Source organism: Balaenoptera borealis, assembly GCF_965194805.1.
Source record: "Balaenoptera borealis genome assembly, chromosome: 17".
Lineage (NCBI taxonomy): Eukaryota > Metazoa > Chordata > Mammalia > Artiodactyla > Balaenopteridae > Balaenoptera > Balaenoptera borealis.
The window spans coordinates 6,349,991-6,363,304 of NC_138876.1; the positions used below are offsets into that span (position 1 = coordinate 6,349,991).

The following is a 13,314-nucleotide window of genomic DNA, read 5'->3' on the forward strand; positions in this document are numbered from 1 at the left end:
GTCCAGGTTTGCCAAGAAGAGGTATGAAGTTCACTTATGGACACATCAAATATAAGAAGTCTGCAGGATATCCAAGTGGAGGTGGTCCAGTAGGTGTTCAGCCTGATGAGATGGAGGGGGAGAGGGCAAGAGGGGGAGAGGGAGAGAGGGGGAGGGGGAGAGAGAGAGAGAGGGGAGAGAAGGAGAGAAAAGAGAAAAAGAGAGAAAAGAGAAAGGGAGGGAGGGAGGGAAGGGGGGAGAGAGAGAGAGAGGAAGAAAGAAAGAGAAAGAAAGAAAGAAAGGAAAGAAAGAAAAAGAAAAGGAGAGAGAGCGAGAGGAAGGAAGGAAGGGAGGGAGGGAGGGAAAGGAAGATGTGACACATCTGGTGTCAGAAAGCTAGTAAATGGCAGAGCTAGTAGGCATAACAAAGAGGGGCTGACTTCTAAACCTGACTTCTTTCCCCTCTGTAACTGTCTCAGTATCAATGTATATACTAAGTGCCCTCTGTTTCATGTAACTGTGTGTCAATTACTTGTTTTGATAAAAGTTCATAGTTTGGGCCATTTAATGAATTTCTGCCATTTTACTCCACTGCGGAGGGGTGGGTGGAGGTGAGGTGGGTGGAATCCTAGAAGAGAGGGGTTAAGCTTTGTTCATATTTCCTGTGTCCAACAGTACAGCTGTGCAATTTTCAGGTGATCCAACTGAGAGGTCTTCATGGGGCCCAGAGCCAAAATAAGTAGTCCAATAATATTTAACACATCTAAGCCAGTAATATATTGCTAAGCACTAAAGTTGTTTTACCTTTTGGCTCAGCAATACACTTAAGAGAGCGATCCTCCATCACCTCTCAAAAATAAGCAGTGATGTAATAAAAGATTTACACAGAACAATATTCATCACAGACTTCAATTTCTTAATGTACTGCACTGTGACCAAAGTACATATAACGGTAGCATTTCTACTCTTTAAAATGTAATGAGATTTTGGGGGACCTATATATAACCAAATTTTGTAATTACTCATTTGACTCAATAAAATAGTGATAGTAATAACAATAACTCCCCCCCAAAAAACGTGAGTAAATTCTTTCACAAGCCCCTTAATATACGCATTGCTGTTTCTGAAGTCCACTTAACAACTTTAAGTTCAAGGGCTGCTTTCTGGGTCAATAATCAAGCATTTTAAAAGAGAAGAAGGGAGAAGTCACAGCATAAGATTTGAAATTCCTTCACAATGTTTTTTGAACGCTATCATATTCACAAATACCAACTTAACTTTCTATTTCTCATGACATAGGGGCGCGTATCACAAGATCTCAAGGGCCCAGAGAAGACCTCTAAGAAAAGAACAAAAGTAGCCTCAAAGAGGCTCATCTCTACTTACAGCTGCACTTTCCTCCCGCTCCCACAGTAAGACACGGGTTGTCAAGGTCGGAGAGGGCTGGCCTGGAAGGGGACTTGTGCTCAGTGAAGCAATGGACTGCGGGCCAAGACATTTTCCTAAGGCTCTGTGTTCCAGAGTGGCCTTTCTGCTTCCCCAGAGGGTCCAAGATGTAATGAATACTAGGAGGGACACTGATCATGACTTGTCATAAATACATGTGTCTTTAAGTGATGATTTTTATTATCAGGCTTCCTCAACACCAACAAGTTTCAAAATCCCCCCTAGACAGCACTGTGGATTTCGGTAATGGCACGTAAGGACTAACAAACAAGTGCATTATCACTTTACTTCTACAGGTAAACTATCAACTGGACGCCAAAAATAAAAAGGATTTTCACATGAATCCTCTTGAAAAAACATTATTTGCCTCCAAAAATTAATTAGGAGGCGCAGAAAAGGCAACTTTTAACATACCGATATGACTGTCAAATATTTACCATTCTAGGAAAATTTTGATAGCCATGATGATTTCTATGGAATAGGCTTCCTTCCACCCAGTAGTAAATTCGTGGGTTTTTAATTGTCTGCAATTCACTACAGGGGAAAAATGCAAGCCAACTTTAAAAAGAAAGCTTCTCGAGCTTTAATTCAAACTCCAGAGGAAACATGTTTTATAAATACTTCGTTCTTCTCTCTCAAAGACTCTTAACCAAAGAACTTCTGTGAGACAGCAAATATATCAAATTTAAAATATGCACATAATAGGAAAATATTTAATGTAAGAACCCATATTGCCTAATATAAAGTTACTGAAAATAATATGTAAGCATTAGAATACTTAGAGATTAGACAACAATTACCCAACTATGAAAATTAATAAATCTAATTTAAACCTGTAGAATCTAACTCAGTACACTAAATCTTAAAAACCATAATCATAGTACACAGGTATGTCCTAAGTTAACAATCTCGGGCACTTTTTTTCCCCCAAAATGGGAATCTTTTTTTTTTTTATCCTAATTCTAGAAGTGACACCAAGTTATTATTAAAACATTAAAGTACAGAAACATGTAAAGTAGAAAAGAGCACATGATCCTACCCTCCAGAAAATAAGTGCTAGTAAGATTCAAGTCAGTTTTTCTTAAAATAAATGTTCAACTAGGGTTTTATCTGTCCTACATGTTGCTTTTCCTTCTTTTATTTAACAGTATAATAAAGACAATCTTACCATAGCAGTAGAGCATGTATGCATAATGATATATAGAGATATAATTCAATTTCATATGACAGCTGACTTTTTAAAATGGTGCATAAGCCTTCTTTTACCCTAGCATGACTTTACATGTGGCATTCCATTTCCTGAAATAGTTTCTGATAATTAAACACCTGGAGAAACCCACCTCATACTCCAAAGCAGCTCAAAGGTCACTTCCTGTTCTAACCTCACAGCCCCCCTTGGCCAACCCTACCTTATATAAGTTAAAGTGATAAGGGATCAGCCCCCATTCACTGCTCCCTTATCACTTTATTTATAAATCCTCAATAAAAACCTGCACATCTTATTGAAATTAACCTGCTTAGCCAAGTACAATGGCTGGTAGTTTCTCAAATGCCCTCTACCCTGTATCCCCCTGTCATGGCCACCCTTCCATCTCACCCTGTCTTACTTCTGACCCCTACCCAGCCAGCTCCTTCAGAGCCTTAGGGAAGATTTCTCTGACACTGTCAGCGTGATCCTCTGTCTTTCTAGAGCACCCCAACATTGAACTTCTCACACTGTATTATACAAAATTAAGTTATTCATCTGTATTCCCCACAAAACGGAGAGCTTCTTGTGACAAAAGAACATGCCTTAATCAGTTTTGTTTTCCAGGCACAATTCCTGGCTCAGAGAAGACCCTCAATAAATGTTAGTATATGAATGGATAGATGGGATCAATAATGAACGAAACAGTGAATTAAAAAAAAAAAAATCAATGTAAAATCTAAACCACAAGGCATTTAAGGTCCTCACAGACAGGGTGCCTTGTTGCAATGTTGATTTGACACTTAGGTTAACTCTGTTACATCGAGTCACTGCCCAGAACCAAGGGTTAGGGTTTACCCACAGGGAAACTTTGAAGGACAATTTCTATAGCTTAAAGTCTTTTTAAAAAACAATCATGAAACACTGTTTATTTGCGTTTCACACTTTACAAGCTCGCGCGTATGCTCAAGAGAGCAAATATATTTTGGGTTTGAATACTTAGAGACTCATGTTCAGTGTTTTACCATTGAAAGAGTGCTAAAATGGTTCATTAAGAGAAATTACTCAATTAATGGAAATCATTTTATTAGTTGGAGTTTCACAAACAGTGCTTCTCTCTTGCCCCAGAAGCTGAAAGCGTACAACAGCCTCAATTCCACACCAAGCTGCCTCTGCCCATTGCTATTCCAGAGGGGCGAGTACTGCCAGCTTCCTCCATCTCAGCCTATTAACAGACACCAGCATGAAAGCTTTTTCTTAGAACTGATGCGAGTCCTATGTTAGCCTTGACACAAGGCTGGCTTGAAACTCAAATGCTCAATTTGCTAAGCAGAAATATCCTTTTCAGCATTCTGAAAGCAGATTTCTAAGCAGCCTACTTCAGACGTTATAAGGACTTGACATGGACTCCACTCTCTGTGAGACACAGAAATTATAATTCGTCTTCCCCTACTCTCATCAAAGCTGACACTGAAAAACAACATTTGAGGTTTTATTTCATATACTTAACTCATACACAACAGAGTATTAACTTCAGATTAATCATCTACCAGACTATGAACTCTTTAAAGTTGGGGATGGTGTCTGTGCATCTTTCTACCTACTGCATATTGAGCATATAGAGCATATCAAGCCTGGTGAATCAATTTATGAAAGTCTCCATAATCCATGCTGTGTTTAGTAATTAGTATGTCTATAACATGTTCATAACAGTTTTCTGTTTACTAAAATGTATTATATATCTTCAGTTTTGAAAGTATGGCTGAGTAAGTTCCTAACAGGATGACTGTCTCTAGGTAAACAACTACAAACTCTCAAAACGCTGAACAAAATACAAAAAGCAACCATCTAAAGCCTCCGCAGAATGCTCAAAAACAAGGAGGTTTTACAAGGGAGTCAAGACTTGGAAGAAGGGAATGGCTGGGTGAATTCACTGATTGTAGAGCTTTTATTAGCTGCATAGCAGAGTTTGAGGCAACCATAGTGCTGAAATGTGTGGGAGGAATACTAGAAATGAGAGTTAGACCTCAGGAGCCCCAAATTTTGTGTATAAAATCTGTCAATCATGTATGCCAAAAATAAATGCAAAAGTCAAACTGAGAAGTAAACTGAGATCTGCACTCCTATCCGACAGAGTCTGTGTCTGAATCCAAAAATAACAACACCCCTCAAAGAAACATAACAGAATCCAATTTCCACAATATAACACTCATAATGTCCAGTATACAATCCAAAATTACTCAACATATAAAAAATAGGAAAAATATGACATTATCAAGATAAAAGAGTATCAATTCACATCAAATCTAAGATGACTAAGATTTTAGAATTAGAGACTTTAAAGCACCTATTTTAACTGTGCTCAATTACACAATATAACACCTGCAATAAATGGAAAATCCCGGCAAAGAAAAAAACATGTTTCCAAATACTTATATTTATATATGAATCACATATAAATTCTGAAACAGATAAGTACAATACCTGATATAAAAATTTTATCTGATAGGCTTACCAAAAAAATAAAGATAACATAGGAAAGAGTCAATGAGTTTAAGATACAGCAGCAGAAATGATCCAAACTGAAGAAGAGGGGGAAAAAACTAATAACAAAAGTGAACAGAGTCACAGGAATCTTTTCGAGAATATCAACAGGTTGAAAGTACCTGTAATTAGAGTCTCAAAGGGCGGGGAGTGAAAGGATCAGAAAAAGTATTTAAAGAAGCAATACTTGAAATATTATGATGAAATGGACAAATCCTTTGAAAAACACAAAACAATTTTCACAAAAGATGAAACAGAAAATCTGATTAGTGCCTTGTCAATTAAAGACACTGAAGAACTTACAATTGATTCATATATAAATATATGTATTTGAAAAGAGTTTTTCACCACCAAACTCCAGGCCCCAGATAGCTTCACTAGTGAATTCTATCCAATAATAAAGAAAACAACAGCACCAAACTGACATACATTCTTTGGGGGGTGGGGGGGAGGGGAGGGAAAGAACACTTCTATATGTGTGTGTGTGTGTGTGTGTGTGTGTGTGTATAAATTATAGGCCACTATCACTCATGAATACAGATGCATTTGAATCCAACAATGTATAAAAAGGATAATACATCATTAAGTAGGGTTTAACCCAAGAATGCAAAACTGGTTTAATTTAGCCAAATCAATCAATAAAATTCACTATATTAACAGTATAAAGGAGAAACATCCTGTGTTCATTTCAATAGATGCAGAAAAGGTATTCAACAAAATTCATCACCCAGTCAGGATCAAATCTCTCAGCAGAACTAAAATAGAAGAAAACTTCCTCTACCAGATACAGGTCATCTACAAAAAAACCTCACAGCTGTTACTATGCTTAATGGTAAAATACTGAATGTTTTCCACATTGCCTGAGAACAAGAGAAAACTGCCTAACATCACCACTTGTATTCAAGCATTATACTAGAGATCCTAACCAATACAATAATAAGATAATAAAAAGCATAAAAATTGGGAAGAAAGAAGTAAACTGTTTATGCAGATGAAATTATTATGTACATAGCATTTCTAAGGAATCTATAAAACAACTTACTAGAACAAGTGAATTTATTAGCAAGGTAGCAGAATACAAGGTTTATACTAGAGGCAAAAAAATTGGAAAATAAGATTTCAAAATATTTTACAAGAGTGTTCAAAAAATATGAAACACTTAGGAATAAGTTCAACAAAAGACAAGACCTTTACCCTAAAAAGTACAAAACACTACTGATAGAAATTAAAAATCTAAATGGAAAGATGTATCATGTTCAAGGAAGGGAAGACTTAATATTGTTAAGATGTCAGAACTCCCTAAATTGATCAACAGATTCAATGCAACTGCAATCATAATCCTAGCAGAATGTTTTGTGAAAATAAAACAATAAATTTATATAGAATTGCAAAGGATCTATATGCAAGCAATCCTGAAAAAGGGCAAAGTTGAAGGGGCTACATTACCTAACTTCATGTCTTACTATAAAAAGCAACAGCAATGAAGATGGTATGGTACTGGCATAATGATCCATAAATAGATCAATGAAGCAAAATAGAAAGTACAGAAATAGACCCTCACTTAACATAGTCATCCAATTTCCAACAAAGATGCCAACACAGTCCGTGGGAGGAAAATATCTTTCAACAAATGGTACTGAAAAAACTGGATATCCATATGAAGAAAAAATGAATTTTGACTGTCTTTCTCACACCATAACAAAAACTAATTTGAGATGTATCATAGACGTAAAATTAAAAGCTATAATGATAAAGCTTTTAGAGGAAACACAGGAGACTGTCTTTATAACTTATAAAGGACTCTAACATTTCCTTGAGGTTGGCAAAGATTTCTTAGTTGACAGAAGGTAAAATCATAAAGGAAAAACTTGATACATTAGACGTCATCAAAATTTAAAACTTCTGCTTATCACAAAACTCTGTTAAGAAAATAATAGGCAAGCCACAGACTGAGTCAAATATTCACAAAACGTATATCCAACAAAAGATCTGTAGCCAGGATATATAAAAAAATCTCCTACAACTCAATGATAAGAAGACATACAGCCCACCCAGGGAGCGGCAAAAGATCTAAAAAGAGACTTCAAAATTGAAGATATATAAATGGTCAATAAGTGCATGAAAAAGTACACAAAATCACTAATCAACAGGGAAATGCAAATTAACACCACAAGAAAATACCAATACCCTATTAGAATGGCTGCAATTAAAGAGACTGACAACATCAAATATGGATTTAGATACGGAGCAACCAGAACTTTGCATGCACTGTTCTAGAAATGTCACAAATACAACCACTTTGGGAAAAAAATTATGGCAATTTATTATAAAACTAAATACACAGCAATTTAAACCCTAAGTATTTACTAAAAATAAATGAAAACGTATGGTCACTAAATGTACGAAAAGGTTCCCAGCAATTTAATTATAATAACCCCAAACTGAAAACTGCCCAGGCAAATGGATAAATACATTGTGGTATTTTCAGGTACTGGATTATTGTTCTGCAATCAAAAGAAATTAGCTACTAATATATACAACAGTATGCATAAATGATGTACGTGGACACTCAGAAGAAAGAAAAAAGAAAAGCAGAGTAAAAAGAAGATCAATTTAGGCCAAATCTGAGATGATCAAGATTTTAGAATTAGACTTTAAAGCACCTATTGTAACTGTGCCAAATGTCATAAAATAACACTTGCAGTGAATAAAAAACTTTTTTCTAGAATAATTAGGGAATATTTTAAGCATTTATGTGCCAAACCCTATGCCAAGCATTTAACATGGATAATCTTATTTCTTATCAATCCAACCTTATCTTACAAATGAAGAAACTACAGCAGGAAGAAGTTGAACAGGCTGTCCAAAGTCCAAAATATAACTCAGAAGAATAAATTTTAGGGCTCCGCAACTCACACCAAAGTCAAACAGAAAGGACAGAATCACCAAATAAGGTTTCACCTGATTGTAAAAGTATGTGTGTCGGGGCGTCGTGCTAAGGGAGAACACCGCAAGAACACACCAAACAGAATGTAAACTGAGCACGCGCTCCCTTGTGATAAGGTCTGACACACCTGCAGTGCAGGCTCACGGTCTTACCTTAGGGAACTGTTTTACAGGAATCAACACTTTCTGTCCCAGCTTCATGTTCTTATTAATCACCACATCAATGTACTTTTCTTCGTCCTTGCCTTCTCCTTTGTGAAACTTTTCTATTTCTGTGGAAGAAAAACAGATAACTGTGAAGTGTCTGACTTAGAATTCCAGAGGCTGGGGGTTCTCCTTAGCTCTATGGTGGCAAGAAACCAAATACAGAATATGGACTTCAGATGGCTACAGTTTTTTCCAAGTAATGACATATGTCCCATTGTATCGATGATTCTCCACCAGTACAGCGGGAAAACGCACATACCAGGGCGCTACAATGTGAAATCTCAATCGCCCAAGCTAATGGAAGGGAACAAACACAAACATAAAAACAGATTCTTTGGGGCCTTTTGGAATCCTAGGAAAAGGCTGATCAAATGGCAAAGAAAAGCCAGAAACTATTCTCAGTTCACCGTTACCAAGCACTGACATCCCTATTTATCAAACCCCGCCTGGCTCTCCAAGGCGTTTCCCATCAAGAATGGGTTCTCTAAGATGGCATTAAAAGCCCTAGACAACCTTCTGTCAGTTGACCTCCCCAACAAATCCTCCCTCCTCACAAGTGACAAGCCCAATTATAAGCTCATGGCTTTGTTAATGCTCTTTTCTCTTCTTGTGATGTCATTCTGATGATTTCAATTTCACACATCTCCTTCGAGATTCAACCACATTAAATACTACTTTTTATGTGTTACCGTCCCTTTCCTCGACTGGGCAGCAGCAGCAGTGGGAAAATCAGTCCCTCCCACCACGATACTCACAAAGCACTTCATGCACAATTCTACTATCATTTCTAGCTTAGCTCTGCAGCTTCCGACCAAAGCTTCTAAAAACAAAGATAATTACTAAGTCTCCAAATGAGCTGATCATTTTGTTTGCTTTCTTGTATTATCCTAAGTTTTGATCCTGTAAAACTGATCATTCTATATAGAATCTGCATGGGAACAATATACACTGAAACAGAAGTATGTGAAATGTAAACATTTACATAGATAATTCTTATTATTGTTGCGGGAAAAAATTCTTCAAGGGTACTTTTAATTTTGACATTTTTCTATAAAAATAAAATATACATATGGTGAAAAGTTAAAACAGTATCATAGAATATAAAAGTAAAAGAAAGTTTCTCCTATACCCATACTCCAGAGGTAATAATACAGAATGTTATATACTCTTTCAGAAGTTTTCCATGAATAAATTAGTACACGGGCATGCACATATACAATGTGTTTGAAAATTGTAGAACTAATGGTGGATATGAGCTAAATTAGCTTTGTTTTCCTCAGTAAAAAGCAATAAGTCACATGTCACCTGCTCCACTGACTTCAGCTTTAATGAGTAGAAGAAAATAAATTCTACATTTTATTTTTCTTTATCCATTTATGCTATAATTGGGAATACCTTTAGCGAGTTAGAAGACAACAAAATTAGGTACACTGAAACTTCCTAGAATAAAGAATTTTTAATGTTACGTATACATTTGTCAAAACAGATTTAACTACCTATTTTCTTTTAAAATAACAAAGCATTTTTATAATTTTGAGAACTTAGATGCATAATTTAATATTTAATTCCCTAATCGGCATTCAAAATGTTATTCCTTGCATCAGTGACGTTTAACATTTGAAGTAACATGTTAAGTCATAAAGGTAAGATTAAAAAATTAGAAAAAATTATATATTTTACCATATATTAAAGTTTGAGATATGCCTATGATTTTAAAGAGGAAAGTAAAATTTAAAAGAAAAAATATATAAAATACCTAATTTCCTCTCCAGTCAACTTTGCAAATCTTATATTGCTAAAATACCTAGTTGTTACATTAAGTAAGCTTTGAAATATGTTGAAATATAATATTTCACTGTTTAAGATTTATTTAAGAAAAAAGTTTAAAGCCTGATGTCATGTTAAAGCATGTAGGTTTGCATGTACTGGACCTAACACACCACATAGCAATGGAAAGAGCCCCATCCCTGTCACTGGCATCAAACAGATCTGGTTTTCAGCACAGCTCAGGCCCCTGTGACCTCCTGTGATAACATTCAAAACTGCTCAAAACTTCTGTTTTTTTAGGCGTTGTTCAATCAACAATTGTGCATTTTCTTCTTGATTGAAGACAATAAGTAGGTTGATGTTTTTATGAAGTCCAGTAAAGTAAAATGCAAAATAACAGGAAGTGCACAAGATGATTTAATGAAATCTTGAAACTGTCCCTGACTGGGAGTTTCATATTCTAAAACTCAGGCTACTACCTCTCCGGTCTTCCTTAGGGAAGGGAGGGCACTGGACACCTACCAAGGTGGATTTAACCTTTTAGTAAATTGGAGCATATGAAGGCCAACCATAGAAAATCCAGCCAGATGTTCAAGGTGGAACACATAGGGGATTTGACTTTCACTAATCCCTAGATTACATTTGTTACATACAGTTTAATGTACCAATGCCATCTCCCAGCACAGAAATAATAAGCAAATGTGTGATTAGGTTTTAGATGATGGAGGGGATTAAAATGCTGTTTTCAAACCATGGACACCAAATTTCTGTCAACCTGGAAATCTGGTGTCAGTTATGTCTTTTTTGGCTTTTGTTTTTCCATTTCTTTTTGTTTCTGTCTTGGTCCCGTACAGAGCCTCCCTAAGCAATGGCCACTTACATTATAGCCTACCAAATATACTAAAATCCACTAATCCTCTAAAACACAGCAAAATAATCTTTGAATTTAAATAAGTTAAATTTCCAATATAAAAAAATTTAGTAAATTTTCATTAAAACTGCTTAAATTCTCTCACAGAATCAAGCACATCTAAACTGACATTTTCCTTTGTCCCAGCAACTCCATTTCTACAAATTTACCCTACAAATATACTTGGATAGATTATAAAATATTATATACAAAGTTATCCATTTAAAGCACTGTCTTTAATAGCAAAACACTGGAAATCATCTAAATGTCTATAATTAAGAACCTGGTTACTAAGCTAGGGCACAGCCATACAACGAAATCACATACAGCTACTTTACAACATCAGGAAACTCTTTATGTTCTGATAGGAAAAGGCCTCCACCAAATAACTGTTTAGTACACGTACGCACATACACAGTGTAAAACAGTATAAGAATATATGTTCATATTCACTTGTATATGCACAGAAAATAGCTCACTTCTTCTATATAAGAAATGAGTAACAGTGATTAATTGTCAAGGGGGAAATGCAGTGGATAAGAAACAGGAATAGGAGACTTTCGCGGTATCTCTCTTTTACATTGTTCTAAAATTTTGAATTATGTGAATATTTTACTCTTCAAATTTTAAATCTTTAAACGCTTTGGCAGAATTTTTTTTTTAATATTGAAACAGAATAAAATAAGAATGTATACAGAGATTGCCATGTTTATATTTTGCGTCTTGGCTGAAAATCCAGAGCTTGACTCTCTCGTGATCATTCATTTAAATTCTTCATTAAAATATTCTTTCACTGAAACTGTGATGAGGAATTTACCTGGACTGCCTATCCCACTTGAAGCAACAGGTGTGTTTCTGGAAACTACATGCACAATATTTTATTTTGACAATCCAATAATACTTCCAATGCAATGGGGTTCACATAGTGAGGGAGAGAGGAACAGGTATCTATCCAAAAAACAATGACTGCGGTCTGATACATTGGAGAAACTGTACTGGGTGCTGGGAAGAAAATACACAGAATCTGTGGCATGTAAACAGACGAATTTAATATAATGTACACAGTGTTGCAGAAAAGGGACTAACAGCTTTGGAACTTGGAAAATTATTCAAAAAGCTAGCAAATGCGTGCTAAGTTCTTAAAGGATGAGGAACAGAGTTTGCCGGGCAAAGAGCCGATGAGTTCTTCAATGAAGTAAAGTAGCCCTGGGTAACACCAGTTCACATTCCCTCATCTGACCAGTTAGACTGTACAGTTGATACATGGAGTTTTACTCCCCCCCCCCCCTTTTCTCCTTTAACAGTACAAAATAGAATAAATCACACAAGTAATCATGACGAGCTCCTGCCACTGCAGAGCCAGTCAGTGAACAAGCTGAGACATGGACTCCATTTCCTCACCCCACATCCTGGGTTCCTGCAGAAAGAACCAGGGTGAGAAGAGGGGGTAGTTCTCTGCGGCCAACACAGAGGAGAAATGAGGACAAAAGCGTGAAAAGGCAGGCCAGGTTCTTAATGTCAACACTGATATACTAAGGGTTCAGTAACAACAGGGAGATACTGAAAGCTGTCAGCTAAGGAGTGACGTGATGAGCGCCTTCCTCAAGGAAAGGGGGGCCTGAGCAGAAATGGGAAGCACGGAAGGTGGAGAGAGAGCACAGAGGACATCACAGCTGGATGATGCGACAATCTGTCCCATGAACAACCCATGAGGGATGGAACTAGAGGGCTTATTTCTATTTGGACAGAAAGCCATCAGAGAGGCAAACCCTTCGTACTCAGAGGAGGCATCAAGCCCACAGGACACCCGGCTAGAGCAAACACACAGGCGTGCCCTACACGCCTCTCCCCTCCCTTGCCCTCTACCCCTAGTGCCCAGCTTTTCACGGCTTCTAAAGCACCAGCTCACCGAGGTTCAGGCTTCTGCGCTTGCTCCCCAAGACTGGAACACTTCTGGGGACTTTCCCCCGAATAACAGCCTCCTCTTTGGTGCCTCTGCCTAAATTCCACTTCCTAGAAAGACTGTCTTTGAATTCCCAGACTAGTTACCCAAAACAACGCAGCATTCTAGCATGATACTCACCACAGGTGTTAACTTCCTACTAAATGTCCATCTTCTCCAACAGACTGTCAGTCCCCTCCCCACCCTTAACTCCTTTCGTGGTCTTAACAAAGCTGGGAAGCAGGAAGGGGCAAGGAAAGGGAAAGAGAGACTGTATGGAGAGGGCAGCCTGGCAGGGGTTGCAACTGCCCCAGAGGAAGCAGCCAGCCTGTGCTAACCTAACCGGGAGGAAGCCAAAGAGAACACACACTGGGATCTCACTTCCTC

At 37.1% G+C, this 13,314-nt stretch overlaps 1 protein-coding gene across 5 annotated transcripts in view; it reads right to left on the reverse strand.

The window, feature by feature from the left end:
* The window catches only part of KHDRBS3 (KH RNA binding domain containing, signal transduction associated 3), a 165,194-nt gene that overhangs the window by 103,883 nt on the left and 47,997 nt on the right, over positions 1 to 13,314 (reverse strand). For 4 of the 5 annotated variants that reach the window (XR_014236663.1, XR_014236664.1, XM_082364647.1 and 1 more), the window contains exon 2: positions 8,255 to 8,373. Coding sequence is in view for 3 of the 5 variants with exons in the window: in XM_082364647.1 (XP_082220773.1) it covers positions 8,255 to 8,373 (119 nt within the window). In the remaining 2 variants the exon portion in view is untranslated. Of the gene's footprint in view, positions 1 to 8,254; positions 8,374 to 13,068; positions 13,088 to 13,314 lie in introns of those variants that run through there. The other variant, XM_082364648.1, reaches the window with a different exon arrangement.